Source organism: Cervus elaphus, chromosome 23 (genome assembly GCF_910594005.1).
Source record: "Cervus elaphus chromosome 23, mCerEla1.1, whole genome shotgun sequence".
In the NCBI taxonomy this organism is placed as follows: domain Eukaryota; kingdom Metazoa; phylum Chordata; class Mammalia; order Artiodactyla; family Cervidae; genus Cervus; species Cervus elaphus.
In genome coordinates, this window is record NC_057837.1 from 54,849,299 (window position 1) to 54,866,575 (window position 17,277).

The 17,277-nt window shown below is 53.5% G+C and overlaps 1 protein-coding gene across 1 annotated transcript in view; it reads left to right on the forward strand.

Moving 5' to 3' along the window:
• TAF4 (TATA-box binding protein associated factor 4) overlaps positions 1–17,277 on the forward strand; it is a 62,445-nt gene that overhangs the window by 334 nt on the left and 44,834 nt on the right. The window contains 2 exon segments of the mRNA XM_043883575.1: positions 71–738; positions 740–1,031. Coding sequence (XP_043739510.1) covers positions 71–738; positions 740–1,031 — 960 coding nt within the window.

Genomic DNA, 17,277 nt, shown 5'->3' on the forward strand with positions numbered 1-17,277 from the left:
CGCGGCCTGAGCGCGGGCGGCCGCTGGCCGGGCCCGCGTCCTCACCGCGCCGCCCCGCTTGTCTCCGCAGGGCCCGCCGCGAAGCTGAGCGCGCTCGAGGCCGGCGCGGGCGCCGGGGCCGGAGCCGGAGCGGGCGCCGCGGCCGGGGCCTGCCCGCCGGGGGCAGCGGCCGCGCCCGAGCCCGCCGCCAAGCCCGTCGCCCGCAACGGCCCGCCCGGCGGCCCCGGCGCCGCGCAAACTTTGAATGGGAGCGCCGCGCTGGGGAACTCGCTCCGCGCCGCCGCCGCACCTGCTGTCAGCCTGCTCCACAACGGGCCCGCGCCCGCGCCGCCGCCGCCCAAGCCTGCCGCCGCCACTGTCATCCAGACGCCGCCCTTCCTCGGCGCCCCCGCCGCGCCCGCGCCCCGCGCCCCCTCGCCCCCCGCGGCCCCTGCGCCCGCCGCGCCCCCTGCGCCTCCCGCGCCCGCCGCCGCCGCCCCGCCGCCGCCGCCGCCCGCGGCCGGCAGCCTGGCCCGGCCGCCCGGGCCCCCGGCCGGACCACCGGCGGCCGCGCAGAACGGGGGCAGCGCCGCGCCCGCGCCCGCCCCCACGCCCGCCCCCGCGCCCGCCCCGGCCCCCGCGCCCGCGCCTGCCCCGGCGCCCGCCGCCAACAGTCAGCCCGGGCCCGCCGCCGCGCCCGCGCAGGTGGCCAAGGCCGACTCGCCCAAGACCGCGCTGCAGCAGGCGCCCCCCGCCGCCGCAGACCCTGGCGACCAGCTGCCCGGCCGGCGCGGGGTCCGGCATGATCCTCGGGCCAACTATGCAAGGGGCGCTGCCCGCCGCCGCCGCCGCCGGCCTCCCGCCGCCGGCCCCGGGCACCCCCACCGGGCTGCCCAAGGGCTCGGCCAGCGCGGTGACCCAGAGCCTGCCCAGGACGCCCTCGGCCACCACCGGCGGGATCCGGGCCACGCTGACGCCCACGGTCCTCGCCCCACGCCTGCCGCAGCCGCCGCAGAACCCCACCAACATCCAGAACTTCCAGCTGCCCCCAGGTGAGTGGCTGCGCCGCCGGGCGGCTGTGTGTGTGTGCTCCCCAGCCGGGAGTCCAGGAAGTTGTCGGGCTGGCAGGACACGGAGGTCATGAGCCCTGCGCGGGCTGCCGCGAGCGGGGGTGCGTCTCTGCCCCGGTCGGGGCCGGTCCCCGGCGTGTATGTGCTGGAGTGTTGCGTGATGTGGCTGCGGGGGCCTCTTAGCTGTGCCAGGCTTGGCTTCTACTCTCCGCTTTGCGTTGGGGAACTTTCTCTGTCGGGACTTCCGCCGAGTGGGCCCTTTCCTCTTCTCCTGGCTTTGTGTGTCCCTGCCCGGTGCCCCCAGAGTGGACAGCAGTAGCAGCTGGTGTTCTGGGGACAACTTGCTGGGTTATTCAGTCTGGGCCGGTGACTTTCCCACGCTTGGCTTTTCTCTCCCTGGTTTCTGGGATCAGGCATATGGTCTGTGTCCTCACTGAACTCTTCTGCTCTGTTACTGGGCTGGTCTGTGATTGGTGTCCCCTTCCGGTGGTCTAGGGACTCCCTTTCCCGGTGAGGTCAGGGGAGTGACGCCCCCTCCGGGAGGCTGGGCAAGCCTGCGTGGAAAGCTTTTGCTCCCCTGCTGACACCAGGATGGCAGAGTTCCCAGGTGAGCTTGTAGGGATCCCGGGACACACACCCTTCCTGGTCACAGCCCTTGCCTCACGCGGCTCCTGCAGTCGTTTTTCAGCACTTCTCGTGGTAGCTGTGTGGTTCTGCACTGGAGTCCTCACTTGGAGGACGCAGGGTTACTTTGATTGTTGCTGATGCAGTCCGCGGTGGGCTGGGGTTCCCCGGTCAGTGAGTCCTTTGGAGGTACAGATGGTGTAGGAGGACAGGCAGCGTCTCTGAACCCACACTCCATCTCCCGTCCTCTGGGCAGCTTTTTAGGGCTTTCTAGGTCCCCGCGGCATTCAGTGTATCCCACTGCTTTCTTTCGGGCTTCCTGGGCAGAGAGAAACCCCAGCACTGGAGGCTCCCAGTCTCTGCTTCCATCCCCGGCCTCGCCTGCGTGGATGCAGAGCGCTCCTCCCCTGCCGTGTAGTAACGTGCTGGCGGCAGGAGTAGTGGAGACAGCACTGTCTGTGTGTGCGTCCCCTTGTGCCTTCTGAAGCAGCCGTTGGTCACCTTGAGAGGATTTCAGCGTCTTAGAAGGAAGGTCTTGTCACAGTGCCGTGAGGTTTGGAGCGGTGGTGGCACCTGGCAGGGATCTGATTTCACACCCCAGAAGGGAGGAGGCAAGGTTCCAGCCAAGAGTGCTGTGTTTGGGGGTGCTCGTGAGGGCTGCCCTGCTCCCCGGAAGAGGTGACGTGAAATAGGTACCTGAGAGGTGCGGGGTGCCTCTTACAACACGCTTTGTGTTTGAGTTTGTAGGAGGGTTTCATTAAAGGTTCTGTTTTGCTCATTATGTGTATTTTGACCTTTTAGTGGAAAATATGTTTGATCTTTAGTGAGGTTTAGAAAAGAGAAGTGACGGTGGCAGCAGGTTATGTAAAACGTCAAAATACTTTTTAGTTACTCATTAAAGTACCCCCTCAGTGGTCCTCAGCGCCTGCCCCACTCCTGGCCCGGACAGTTCCCTGCGCGACGCTTTTGTTCTGAAAACTGTCAGTGAAGTTTGAGTCAGTGGAGCTGGTGAGGCTGGCGCTGTGCCCAGGGAGGAGGCCCCCCACCCCGCCCTCCACCCTGGGGCACGCGTGTGATGCCTGTAGGTGTGGCGGTTTGGGGCTGACTGGATCGCCTCGCCTCTGCATAGGTGCAGCCTTCACTGCCTGCCGCCTTCTGGGGGAGGAAGCTGTGGTTCTGAAAGGGCGCCTCTGTCAGCTTTGTCATGATTGACCCTGGACGCACTTTCATCTCCTGTTCTACCGGCGGTGTTAAGGATGTCTGCATGTGACAAGTAGGCGACTCCTTGAAGAAAACTGTAAAAGTGCTGACTCTTTGCATGAGTTCTCATGAGTCTTTGCGGTAGTCCCGTGTGTGTATGTGTGTGAGCAGAGAACAGCTCATGTTGACATTTGGGTGACAAATGCGGAGAGCTGTGCTTTAAAGGGGCCAAATGCTTTCTAGAAAATAAAAAATTCATATCCATCTCTTCATGCTTCCCCTACCCCCACAGTCGATCCGCTGATTTGGAGCTCTGATTAATTCTATTCCATCATTTTAATAAAAGCAGGAGCAGAACAAGCATAGTTAAAACTACTACCAGTTCCCCCAAAACAAAGTACTTTCTTTTAAATAGTACAAATTAATTCTATAAATCAAAGTGACAGATTATGAATATTCTAGTTGCCTCATGTAATTGATCGATTAGAAGATACTAAGTTCTACTTGAGGTCTCCTGTTCATTGAAAGCTCTCATCATAAAAATGTATAAAGCGGAGGTGGAATTAACTTGTGAAAATAGCTATCGCCTGGCTGATAATGCACTCTGGTTAGTACTCAGAGGTTAGGGGTGGGCAGGGTTTTCAAAGCTACACATAGGTGTCAAGTGAAATAACAGACTGTTGGCAATTGGAGTGTGGGTGAGAGAGGCCTGCCCCACCGTGGGGGGTGGTGGTGATGGAAACAGAGGGACAGAGGCTTCGCTGAGTCCCTGAGGGTCCTGCAAGGCGGCCGGCCTTGTGTGTTTCATCCTCCCAGCCCACTGTGAACTCCTGTTGAATTTGGTTTCAGCAGATTCAGTTATGATGTCTTTGTCAGGATGGTTTTGTAAAGAGACATTGATGTTATTGTGATTAATTTACTTGTATGAAGGTACCAGAGTCTCAGTTTTAAGCTGCTGTGGGGAATACTGAGAACACGTAAGTCTTCAGAGAGATTGTTGCAGCAAAGGCGGTGGTCCCAAGAACAGTGAAGAGCACTAGTTAGTTTTGTACAGCTTAGAGTAGTCATAACATCAAAGTAATATTATGATTATAGTTGAAGAGAAAAGTGATATGACACCAAAATTAGCATGTGCGCAAATGGTTTTAAGAGATCTTTTCAGATAGGTGTTACGTTAGAGATCCTCATTTTTAAAGGTTATCTTTTGTTGGCAAGTTTGCATTTTCAGTAGTGTGTGTCTCTGTTCTGCTTTCACGGAGAATTTGTCCTCCTGTGATGCTCAGGTCTGGCCGAAGTACAGTTCTCATTCCAGGAGAGAACGCCTTTCCTCCATACCCTGGTTTCGGGACGTTTGCATGGGGCTGACTTAAGATGAGCAGTCTTGAGGTGGCTGCGCTTGGAAAGACGGGGTCTAGGGTGGAGTTCCCATCCTCGGTGAATGGAATTGTTGGATGGTGGGGAAAGAGGAAGAAGAGTCTGGGGGCCGACTGCTGTGTAGACCGGGTTGAGTTCCGGGAGGGCGGACCCTGAGCAGCATGGTAGGGCTTGGGGCTCAGGATGTTCTGGTGGCGGACTTCTGCAGAAGTGTTTGACACAAGGGATAGTCTTAGGAGTTTATATGTTGTCACTTGAGGGCACTTTTCACCTGGGACAGAATCCATGGTTCCAGGGGCCTCAGTTTCCCCAGGTGGAAAGTGGGCTCGACCCTGTTGTGAAGGCCGTGAAACTGCATCGGGATGAGCCGTGCAGGATTGTCAAGTAGTGTTTATTTACATGGTGTCTCAGCTCCCTGGCATTTGTAAAAATGGCAGCCCACTCCAGTATTCTTGCCTGGAAAACCCCATGGACGGAGGAGCCTGGTAGACTACAGCCCATGGGGTTGCAAAGAGTTGGACACGACTGAGTGACTTCACCTTCACCTTCAAGCAGTATGTGCTATGGATGTAGCCTAGTCTACAGGATGGCTTTATTCCCATCAAATCTGCGCCCAGATTGGATAGGTACTCAGCACCCGGGGAGCCTACACTTTCTCACTGTAGGTGAGAAAGTTGCTGAGGTTTCACAAGTGGGCCGCAGATCTGGGGGATGTGTCCTGACAGACATGGGGGACACGGGGTGCAACTCTCTGCGGAGAGAGTAGATTTGGGCAGGGGCTCACTTTAGGCCAAAGGCCTTGGCCAAGTTTTTCTCTTGATGTACTTAGATAATAGTGGAATTTGAAAAGAAGGAAGAAAAATAACTTTGGGGCAGCTCTGCTCAGCGGCAGATGAAGTGATGTCTCTGAGGTCGCTTCCCCACTCCTAGCTTGGGGTAGGCCCTCGGTGGACAAGCAGGCGTTCCCTCCTCCTCGCTCTCTGCCCCACCTTCTGTCCTGGCTGTCCCCGTCTCTTTAGTGTGGACATAGCTGTCTTGGTGATGTGGCCTGGGATGATGTCTCATGCCCATGTGGGTGTCTTTGGGACTGATGATCCTCACATTTTATAGCAGCAACCTGAAGAGGCGCCCCCAGGCCTTTTGGGGGTGTCTTTTCTCACTGTGCTCCAGGGCAGTGAACCCTGCCCTGGTGGCGGAGTCACCGGAGTTTGAGAAGACAACAGTCAGTCCTGCCGCAGGAGGGGTGAACCCTTATCTGTTAGGGCTCTGGAAGGAAGCAGTTAGGAAGATGGTCTCCTGGCTGGTGGACGGCCATCCTGTCTCCCTGGACGGTGGGGGTGAAGCCTGGGCTCCTCAGATACCTGCAAAGTTGCTGACCGGTGGGCGCTGGGCCCCCAGCAGTGGGGTGGGATCAGAACAGGACTGGCCCAGTTCTGCCCTGCCCTAGCTCAGGAGGTGGCAGTGGGAAAGAGCAGTAGGGGCGGGCACACCTGTTTGTTTCTTTGAAATCGTAATGAGATGACGGTGGTTCTGACATGTTTCTTGAGCCCATTGCAGTGTGTAAATGTAAGCTTTCCTCATCTTAAGTGATACGTCTGAAGAAAGCTTTTTTATAAATCACTAGTTGTGTGTGAATTGATCAAAACATAATTAAAACTGTTTTTGAAAATCTTGAAGCAGAAATTTGAAAGGACTCTGGAGAAACTTGCCTGAGCTTTGGGGTAATTTGCATCATTCTCAAAAGCACTTTTCCTTGTCTTCAAGTTGATAACAAGCAGGAGACTCAGGCTTTCCAGATTGTCTTGATTGACTCAGTTGCTGCTTGGGGCTCTCACCTCTGAGATTTGCCTTTGGCTGGAGGTCGGCAGCATGTTATTTAATCAGGCCTCTGATGGCAACAGGACAAACTCAGAAAGAAAAGCAAGGGAGAGGGGAGCTGTCTGCAGCAGGACCCCCCGTCCTGGGTGCTGGGTGCCTGGCAGGTGACTGCACTGCACTGTTCCTTTCGTGCCTGAGGGGATCATGGCCCTGGTCTGTAAATTACAAACCCTGCACTTCAGACCATCTTAGAATAATCGCTCTTTAACGCCAAGTGAAGTAGATTAAGTGCTATAAAATTATGTTTGAAAATTGGAAACTTGATATTTCTAGGATAGGGCCATGCAAGCTTTAAATTAACAGTTTTGAATTTTCAGTTCAGTTCAGTTACTCAGTCGTGTCCAACTCTTTGCGACCCCATGAATCGCAGCACGCCAGGCCTCCCTGTCTGTTACCAACTCCTGGAGTTTACCCAAACTCATGTCCATCGAGTCATTGATGCCATCCAGCCATCTCATCCTCTGTCGTCCCCTTCTCCTCCTGCCCCCAATCCCTCCTAGCATCAGGGTCTTTTCCAATGAGTCAGTTCTTCACATGAGGTGGCCAAAGTATTGGAGTTTCAGCTTCAGCAGCAGTCCTTCCAGTGAACACCCAGGACTGATCTCCTTTAGGATGGACTGGTTGGATCTCCTTGCAGTCCAAGGGACTCTCAAGAGTCTTCTCCAACACCACAGTTCAAAAGCATCAATTCTTCGGTGCTCAGCTTTCTTCACAGTCCAACTCTCACATCCATACATGACCACTGGAAAAACCATAGCCTTGATTAGACGGACCTTTGTTGGCAAAGTAATGTCTCTGCTTTTTAATATGCTGTCTAGGTTGGCCATAACTTTCCCTCCAAGGAGTAAGCATCTTTTAATTTCATGGCTGCAGTCACCATCTGCAGTGATTTTGGAGCCCCCAGAAATAAAGTCAGCCACTGTTTCCACTGTTTGCCCATCTATTTCCCATATCTTCAAATAGCTACACCAAGAAATTAAAATCTTCAGAAGACAAAGTCCACAGTTTAGATTCCTTCCTTGCCCCCAGTTTGAGAAGCACATGGATGCCACACCTGTTTCTTGTCTGGCTGCCCATCTGGCTGCGCTGCTGCTCGGGGGTGGGTGGAGGCCATGCGTGGATGGAAGGGGGAGCCCCCCACCCTCCCAGCGTGGGCTTCCTGAGGGACCTGACGCAGGCCTGTGAGCGCAGAGCCCCTCTGTGGCCCTGTGAAGCTGGGTCGGACGTTTGTCCTTCCCTCCCGAAGTTAGAGCCTGGATGGGACCTTTCTGTGTTTTCCACGTGGCCTGGGAGGACGGGACATGCCTGCTGATGTTGAGCCCCAAACTTGGGAGGTACGTGACCAGGTGAAGAGGAGGGTGCAGGGGGTTGGTGCTGATGCTGGGGAGCCTGTGTCCTGGAGGACTTGTTATCGTTTGAGTATCGTCCCCCTCCAGAGATGGGGAAATCCTAAAACAGTTCTTCAAATTGGATGTTGGATTTTAGAACTTAGGGGCAAGTGGTAAGAAGGTTTTACCTCGTGAGTGACTTGTTTTGGGGGGTTAGTGGCCTGAGTGGACACTGAATGGATAGGGCAGGTCTCGGAGACCTCAGCCCCTTCCCCAGTGCTGGGCGTGGCTGGCGTGCTGGTCAGGCAGAAAGAGGCCTGTGGGGTCAGCAAGGAGGCTGCGGGCTTTGGGGAGGAAGTGTATACTGTGCTTACACCTGATTCTCGGGGTTGGGGGGAGAAGGCAGCTTTTCTGCTCTTTGTGCAGAAGTACGTGGATAGCCACTCAGGAGAGGTGTTTAAAGGAGTTTATACAGCTCTCATGGGGGGGGCTCGTCTTCATGAAGTTTATTCAGATGGATGCCAGGCGTTAGTGAGCTCAGCACGGAAGAGACAGGCCTGTGTCGAGCCTGTTTGATCTTGTGAAAATGCTGTAAAATAGTAGCGTCTTAAGTATCACGGTGACTATTTGAAGAGTTAAAAAGGAATATGTTCTTGATTTTTTAAAATATAACTGTTACACAAATTGTTGGTCACTTGAAAATGATTTCTTTGTCCACCTGTTTTTTCTGATCATAAAATTAGTTTTATTCATTATAGGAAGTTTGGAAAGAAAGGAAAAGTATAAGGAGGGAAAAGAGATCACTCGTAACCTCACTTTGTCAGACAGGTCTCATTTTGGCGATGTCATCTCAGCCCATGTCAGGTGCAGAAGTGCCTCTAACTTTTACAGAATCGGGGTCACCCCATAAGGTCCGCCTTCTCCTGCCTGAGTTTTGGGTGTGGCTCCCACCCCGCAGTGGTCTTTGAAGATCCCTTCGTCCACTTGATGTCCCTCTGCCTCGGGCCAGTGCTTCGTCTCAGCTCTGTGACACCCTGCAGTGCTCACGTCCACTGGTCTGTCGTGGCCGTCCTGTGTCCACTCTGTGTGCCTGCTGTGCTGAACGTTTGCAAGTCTTTGATACTGGTGTCTTTTGAAGGACTCAACTGTTTACGCTTTTAAAACCGTGGTGTTTAGAAACATGGCCAAAATGTGACTTTTTAGAAACTGGTAGTGTTCTGAAGATTTCCTTTTGCAAGTTGTATCTGGTTTTGTGTCTGGATTCTTAAACCATGTGAGGGTAATTAAGCCCTTGGTTGATGGAGGTGTTGGTGGAGACTGTGTCCTGCTTTCCAGGCGTGGACTGAGCCAGTGAGCCGGGCTGCTGTGGATGCCGGCGTCCAGGCTGGGGCCCCAGACCCACAGAGCCCCTGCTTTCGGGGGCTTGGTTTTGTGGGTTTCTCACCCCAGGTTGATGAAGGCATGGACAAGGGACCAGAAGGCCTTCCGAGCAGGCATTTGAGGCCTGGGTGGTGAGAAAGGAGCTGAATGCTGCCAGGGACCTGGGTTCAGGAGAGGAAGGGGCCAGTGCAGGGACTTGAGAGCAGGTCAGGGAGGAGAGCCCAGGTCGGGGGAGCCATGGGGACCAGCTGGCGGCCGGCTGGTCACAGGGCTGTGCATTCAGAAGTGCTGAGGGTTGAGTTTATTCCAGGGTTCTTGGCAGGGCGGTGGTCGGATCTGAGCTGCGTTATGAGAGCACTTTGTGTGTGTGGAATACAGGGGTGAGGTAGGTAGAGGCAGGTTGGCCAGCAGGGGTTGTTGGTGGCCAGGGCAGCATCCAGGTGTAGGCAAGTAGCCGGGCCTGGGACGCCAGTGTCGACATGGAGCATGGTGGACCTACTGATAGGTTGGAGGTTGGGGTAAGGACAGAGCATCCTGGGGGGAGTGAGGTTGGGGACCGGGGTGACATGAAAGAAGGTGGGACATTCCTTGGGGGGCAGTGGGGGTAGGCACAAGTGTGCTTGTTTGGACATGTTAAATTTGAGGTGCCTGTTTGTGGAGGGAGTTGAATATAAGCAGGAGATTGAGGGAGAGGTCAGAAGAGGTCAGGATTTGGGAGTTGTGGTATTTGCTGGACTTTTTCGTCGTGTGGTCACCCCCACAGGAGCCTCAGTGCAGATCCAGAGAGGGCTGCCTTCTGGGAGAAGGTGGGGAGGGGCAGACCCTGCTGGGCAGAGGGTAAGGAGGAAGGGGGGAGTCTGAATGCTGCCAGCCCTTCTGGGTAGAGTATTTTGTGATGTTGGACGTTGTCACTGGGGAAGTGCTGTCTGCTGGCCTCTCTGCCTTATTATGAAAACCCCCTAAAATGAACGTGGGTACTTTTGGTGTGGGGCTCGAGTTAACGAGCCCAGGTGTGTGCAGTCCTCGACTCCTGCCAGGTGCCAATGGGCAGGCATCTATAGGTCTTCAGGGGCCTGTAGGTTTCTGGAGCTGACGGTCCCCTGCAGATGACCTCCTTTGAAGATGCTGAGACTGGAGGTGAGTCACTTTTCAAGGACCTAATGGCCACTTACCAAGGGGCTGGGCATCCAGGGTGCCTCCTTCCTTCTGGTACGCCCTCCTGGCTGTGCCCACTGAAGCAGCTGGTGTTCAGGGTCCAGGCTTTGCACAGGGGAAGTCCGCGTGTGGAGAGGCTGTCCTAGGGAGCATGCTCGCTTTCTGTCTGGAGAGCAGGTGTGGCAGGGCGTGGAGTGTCCAGCTGCGGGCTTCTCCGAACGGCAGGAACTGTGCGCCATGGTCCTGACTTTGAAAGGCCCCTCATGGTCCCTGCAAGCGCTCCAGTTGAGGCCACCCAGCTGACTGGGAGGGTGAACTGTCAGGAGGCACCCTGGCCTCGGGGGGCAGAGGCTGCGGCTCCTCCAGCTGGGCCTTGAAGGCACAGAGCTGTCTCGGTGGACAGTCAGTGGCCCTACTCGTGGTCCCGCAGGCCAGGGCAGTGGTTCCAGAGCTTGGCCGCTCGTCGATCAGCAAGTGTGAACTGAGCACCAAGTTCAGGTCCGACCTGGTGCTGAAGCAGAACTGTCCTGCCCTCAGGGAGTGCCATTCTGATGGGCGGGGCGTGGCTGAACCTCTGCAGGTCAGTGGGGGTGGAGTGAGTGGAGTGTCATTTCTGAGATGCCGTGTCATTAGTCACTCCCTCCCTTGGTGTAATTTCTCAAAATAGGCTTTTTGCCTGTTCTGTTCAGTTCTGGATGCTCCGCAGTTTTCTCTGCTGCTTTGGACTGATTAGATAACAAGTCAGGTTTCATGCAGCTTAGTGACGTGTTTTGCAGTTAAACTCAGTTCAGAGTGTCCACCTTGAAAGTCCTCGGGTGATGAAGACAGCCTCCAGCTGGGCCATGGGAATGATGGGCAAAGAGCTCATTAGGGATCGTGTGGGTCCAGGCAAGGCTCCCAACCTCTGTGTGCCTTCGCAGCCTGGCCTGGGTCCTCGTGGGTCGACTCTGCTTTCCTTCCATGCTGAGCAGTTGGGAAACCACATGCCTCTCTGAATGTCTCTGAGGCTGCGCTTGGGGGTAGTGTTGGCTTGGTGACCTTGGGGGCTGCCGGCCTGCTGGGGACCTGCCACTCTAGAGAGAAGTGTCATGTCCCGGCCTAGCCTCAGCAAGGTGGGACAGGCCGTGCGGGGACGTGTGGGCACAGGCAGAGCTGACAGAGCATCTGGGCTCCATTCCCTGGGTCAGCATGCCCCATGTGCAGGGAGGGGGCCCAGGATGAGCCCCGTTCCGTGGCTGTGCAGGGACACTGCTGGGGTCAGTTCCCACAGTGTGGTTTGTGTCCTGTGTTCCTTCACTTGTGGGCAGTTGTCCAGAGGATGGGCTTGAACCCTCTGAAGGTGTAGCTCCTGAACCTGCGGCCCCCAGCAGAGCAGGCGCTTCCTCAGGACCATGGATCTCTCCCTGAGGCTTGTCTCCAGGAGCTCCCGACAGCAGGGCAGGTGTTCTGAGTCTGTGTAGGTGGGACTTTCTGGGAATTACCCATTGGTCTCGATTGTGGTCTCATCAGTGAAGCAGGGCCCCTGGGCCTTGCTCTGCCTTGACTTCCACGTTGGCATGGCCCTCACGTGGGGAGTCCCGGAGACCTGGGGGTGTTGTGGACAGTCCATTGTTCAGCAGACCGGCCGAAACTTCGGGAAACATTGGTTGAGACAGAGACCAGTAGAGGGCAGGATGTGTGTTTGGATCTGAGGTGTGTAGAGTTGAATTAGTCACAGTCTCTGGTCGTTTACTAGTTAAATAATCACCTGAGACACCCCTGGCAGGAGACCTGGGTCCTGCCTGCCTCCTGTGTGACTGTCTGGACCTCCCAGGCTGCAGCAGCCCGTGTCCCAACTTGTGATCACCACACCCTCGTTTCCCCCTCCTACCCACTTGGGGCATCTTCCTATATGTAGCTGAACCACGTGTTGGATTTTGTTGTCACTCTGTAGGGAGAGCCGTGCTGTGGGTCGTTTTCTGGGACCTTGTGTGTTATGGTGCAGGGTTCCTCCTCCTGTAGGGTGGGCGTGGGTACCCTTGCCCCTCTCCAGTAGGGGAGCAGGGGGCACAGGCCTGTTGTGGGAGGAATTGTCATCCAGGAAGCATTGCCATTTCCCAGCAGCGTGTGGGACATCCTGCGAGCAGGCCAGTGGCTCCCTTAGGAAAGCCACGTGCTTGCTTCTGGAAGTTTGAGTTTGGGTCGTCTACCCATATGAGTGTGAGTCAGAAAGTGGGTTCAGGGCTGGGACCTAGAAAGGGCTTCTTAAAAGGGGGGTTGCTCTTCACACCACGGGACGGTGTGCTCACCTGGTTCGGGGGAGGGTAGGATAGCCGGGAGAAGAGAAGTTGCCAGAGACGGGTTCTGGGTGTTGTGACACCTGGAGGGTGGAACAGGTGGAGCCCTCGAAGGATGCTGTGGAGGGGAGAGGGCGGCGTGCGTCCCCGCCACAGAACTGCCAGGGGATTCCCGCAACCTCCTGTCCATCTACTCTCTTCTCTTTCGAGCTTAGTACCACTTAGGTTCCTTTAGTCTTGGTTTAGAGGGTCTTGGTGGGGGAGGAGGTTGTTCCACTATCAACCAGTCACTCAGAGGCTGTTTCTCAGGTGTGGTTTGGGGCTCTACTCTGGACTCTCCAAGTACTAGCAAAAGTAGATTTAAAAAAAAAAATAATTTTTTAAAGCATTTTTAGTTTCACAACAATTTAAGAGGAAAATACAGTGATTTCCTATACACCCCTGCCCCCAACACACACAACCTCCCTCCTCATCCACAACCCCCACCAGATGATGCATTTGTTACAGCTGGTAAACCTGCGTCGACACGTCATCACCATGCAGGGTCCACAGTTTACATCTGGGCTCACTGTTGTGTTGTGCATTCTGTGGGTTTGGACAAATGTGTGATGATGTGTTTCCATCATTACAGTGTCACACGGAGTGTTCTACCGCCCTCACAAGTCTTGGTGCTCCACCTAGTTGTCCCTCTTCCTCAGCCCCTGGCGACCACTCATCTTTTCACTCTCTCCATAGTTTTGTCTTTTCCAGAATGTCATACAGTTGGAATAATACACTATTGTTGTTTTCTCTGATTGACTTCTTTCATTTGGTAATATACACTTAGCATTTCGCCATGTCTTTTTCATGGCTTCATAGTTCATTTCTTTTTATCGCTCTGTAACGTTCCACTGTCCAGGTGCACTACTGTTTGTTTATCCATCACCTAGTGAAGGACATCTTGGTTTCTTCCAAGTTTTGACAGTTATGCATATGGCTGCTATAACATCCACGTGCAGGTTTTTGTGTGGATATAAATTTTCAGCTCCTTTGGGTAAATAGGAGCAAGAGTTGCTGCATCGTATGGTAAGAAACCGCCGAACTGTCTTCCCAAGTGACTGCACCGCTTCACATCCCCGCCAGCAGTGAGCAAGTGTTCCTGTTGCTCCACATCCTCACCAGCACTTCTGGGTTTTGGCCTTTCTATTTGGAGTGTGGTAGCATCTCGTTGCTTTGATTGGTGTTTCCCTGATGACATACTATGTGGAGCATCTCTCCATGTGCTTATTTGCCTTCTGTACTTCTTTGCTGAGATACCTATTTAGGTCTTTGGCCCATTTCCAATTGGGTTGTTTGTTTTCTTGCTGAGTTTTAAGAGTTCTTTGCATATTTTGAATTACAGTTTATCAGATGTGTCTTTTGCAAGTATTTTCTTCTCCCAGTCTATGACTTGTCTTCTCATTCTCTTGATATTGTCTTTTGTAGAACAGATGTTTTCAGTTTTGATGAAGTTCAGCCTATCAGTTTTCTCTTTTATGGACTGTGCCTTTGGTGTTGTGTCTGAAAAGGCATCACTGTGCTCACGTCACCTAGGTTTTTTCCTGTGTTATCTTCTAGGAGTTTTCATAGTTTGCACTTTACATTTAGGTCTGTGATGCATTTGAGTTCATTCCTGTGACGGATGTAAGGTCTGTGTCTAGATTCGTCTTTTGTTGGTGGAGGGGTGTCCAGTGGTTCCAGCACCATTTGTTGAAGAGACTGTCTTTGCTCTGTTGTGTTGCTTTGCTCCTTTGTCCAAGACCAGTTGACTGTGTTTATGGGGGTCTGTTCCTGGGCTCTCTGTTTTGATCCATTGATTTGTTTGTCTGTTCTTTCCCTGAACCACTCTGTCTTCATTACTGTGGGTAATCACTCCTCCAGCTTTGTACTCCTTCAGTGGTCTGTGGCCCACTCTGGGTCTTTGGCCTCCTCTCCCATGTGACCTTCAGAATCTGCTTGTTGATACTCATGAAATAACACACTGAGATTTTGATTGGGAATGTGTTGAGTCTACAGATAAAGTTGGGAAGAACTAACATCTAGACAGTATCGAGCCTTCCTCTCCATGAATGTAGAATATCTATTTCTTCATTGATTTAGTTCTCCTTTGACTTCATTCATCATTGTAGGCATTATGTTAGATTTATAACAAAGTATTTCATTTTTTTTGATGCTAATGTAAATGGTATTGTGTTTTTAATTTCAAATTCCATTTATTCGTTGTTGGTTTATAGGAAAACAATTGGATTTTATGTATTAACTTCGTATCTTGAAACCTTGCTATAACTGTTTATTAGTTCCAAGGAGTTGTTTGTTTTTTGGTCACTTCTTTTGGGTTTTCTGCATAGATGATCATATGATCTGTGAACGGAGACAGTTTTATTTATTTCTTTTCCAATCTGTATACTCTTTATTCCCTTTATTGCCCTGGCCAGGACTTCCAGTTTAAGCAGTGGTGAGAGGGGGGCATTTTTGCCTGCACCAGATCTTAGTGGAAAAGCTTTGAGTTTCTCACCATTCAGTATGATGTTAGCTGTCAACTTTTTGTAGATTATCAAGTTGAGGTAATTTATGTTTTTTCCTGTACTGAGACTTTTTATCGTGAATGGGGGTGTTTGGGGAGCCTCCATGGGAAGCTAGGGGCACACACTTGGCAGGGGAAGGCTGAGGGAGACCCTCATCCCGTCCAGGCCTCGGTCCCTGAGTGAGTCCAGAGTTCTGAGAAGGGCATTTCTGGAATGCTAACCCCTCCTCCCCCAAGGGCGAGTCCCCTGTTTGTTCCGGGGTTCTGGTGACAAGGGCCAGTAATACAGCCCAAGGGACCTGGCCCCACCTGAGCCCCCAAGGGCTTTTGGGACTTTCAAGGGTGAATTTTGGTGTTTGTGTTAGAAAGCGACCCTCCCCAACCGGGGTGTCCTGCTCTGGGTTGGGGGTGGGCTGGTTCCCGCACCCACGGGTAGTGAGGAGGGAGGTGCCTGCTGGGTGGCTGGGGTGTGGGGGTGGGGGCCAGCCTTGGTGAAGGGCTGTGAGGCAGGTGAAAGAGTGGGTCTGGGGGATCCCAGGAAACAGTGGCGTGGGTGCTGCTTTGTCCATCAGGCAGCCACGTCTGAGTGTCCTGGTAAGGGAGTCCGGGCACTGTATTGGGACGGTACATCTCTGGTCCCCTTGACGTGTCGTTTTCCATAGGACTAGAATTTGATGGCGGATGTTTGTATTCTCCACACTCTTAGTGTGGAGACCAGGGGTCACTTTTCTTACGGCAGAGCCTGGCTTGTGCAGGTTAAGCCCTTGGTGGTTGCACCGTGTGAGCGCTGCCTTTGCAGCAGAGAGAAGGGCTTGTTGTCTCGGTGTCTTGTGAGATGTCACCACCTCCACTTGTGAGTCTGGTTCTTTACAACCAGGCTGTGCCTCTGGAGGTCTCCCTGCGGGCAGCTTCGCCAGGGATCCACCGGAGCCAGTGTCCTGTTTCTTTCTGTTAGGGTCTCCTCTGCTTGGGCCTGGGCTTCCAGTTTCCCGTTCACGTCCCGGGCTCCTGTTTTAGGGATGAGAATGTCAGGTGACGGAATGTCTAGCGATCTCCAGGCTGTCACCCCTGCTGGGAACGTGTGTGAATGCTCGTTAGCTTTAGGAGCTTGAGGTAGCTTTAGCTCAGTGCCTGCTCACTTCGCTCTGAGAAGGTGGCACCTCAGGGCTGAGCACAGCAGTAAGAAGACAGCTCTGCTCAGAACAGACCGGAGTTTGGAATAGACATGAGACAGGTCTTGAAGATGGCTGGCAAACACATGAAAAGTCATCAGAGGACTTCTAATGAAGGCCCCTGTGGGGTATTCCCACCCTGTCCACCCCCACTGAGGCAGGCAGAGTGAAAAGGACTGAGCACACCTCCAGTGGGCGGATGTGTGGGGGTCGTTTCTGAAGTGGCCTTGGTAAGGTACACATTTCCTCATCTGAGCTTACAAACCAACCAGGTAACATCTGGTCTCTAAATTTATTTTCATTGTAGAAAGTTTGATGAACAGAAAATAAGTGCGGGCAAGGAATGATTATTATTAATGTGTACTGTGTATTTCTGTCACCAAGAGGTCATTATAATAATCTCTGACCCATTGTTTCTTGATGTCTAGAATTTCCCCGGTCCTTAACTATACCCTGGTTAACATGATCTTAATGGGTGTGCACCTAAGTGACCCGTCATTCACTTTTCAGTACTGGTCTAGTGCCAGCTCTGTGCCAGGCCTGTGGTGCATGATGGGACCCTGCGCAGAGGGAAGACTTGCTTCGATGGGCAGGGGCGTGCGTGGGGTGAGTGGTGGAGGGTGGCCTGGTGGGTCCTCACGTGCCTGTGTGGTGGGCTCTCGCTGTGGGAACGACCCAGATGCTCACTTGAGTCTTCTCGTGTGTGTTTCCTCTGGTCTTGGCTGGGTCTGGGGTTGGTCTGTGTGTTGCAAGGCAAGTGGATCACACCGCGTTTCTGGAGGTGCCTCTTTTGTTGTCCCTGTCTCTCCACTGGGGGCCAGGTGGGGTGGGGATGGCTCTTCATTCTGTCCTGCTGGGCTGTGAGCGCTCACTGTGTCCTGTGCTCTCGGGGTCCCAGGCCTGGAGATGAACTTTTCCCAGTGAGATGGGGAATGTTCTTTAGAGGAAAGTGGCTCTGGAAAAGCCAGGGGCTGGACTTGGTCTCTGAGGGGAGGGGCTCCTCTCGGTGTTTCTAACACAGGTTACCCCCCAAGTCTTCGAAGCTGTGTATGTATTTATAGTGTTAAGATTTTATTTATTTATGTTTGTGCTAGGTCTTCATTGATGCACATAGGCTACTCTCTAGTTGCGGTGGCTTCTCTTGTGGAGCATGGCCTCAGTGGTTGTGGCGCATGGACTGGGAGCGGATTCTTATCCACTGTGCCACCAGGAAAGCCTTTCTCTGCAGTCCTTTATATGTTTAAGACTCCATTAAAATAATCTTTTCTTTTGTTCTATGCTACCAATTTGATACATGGT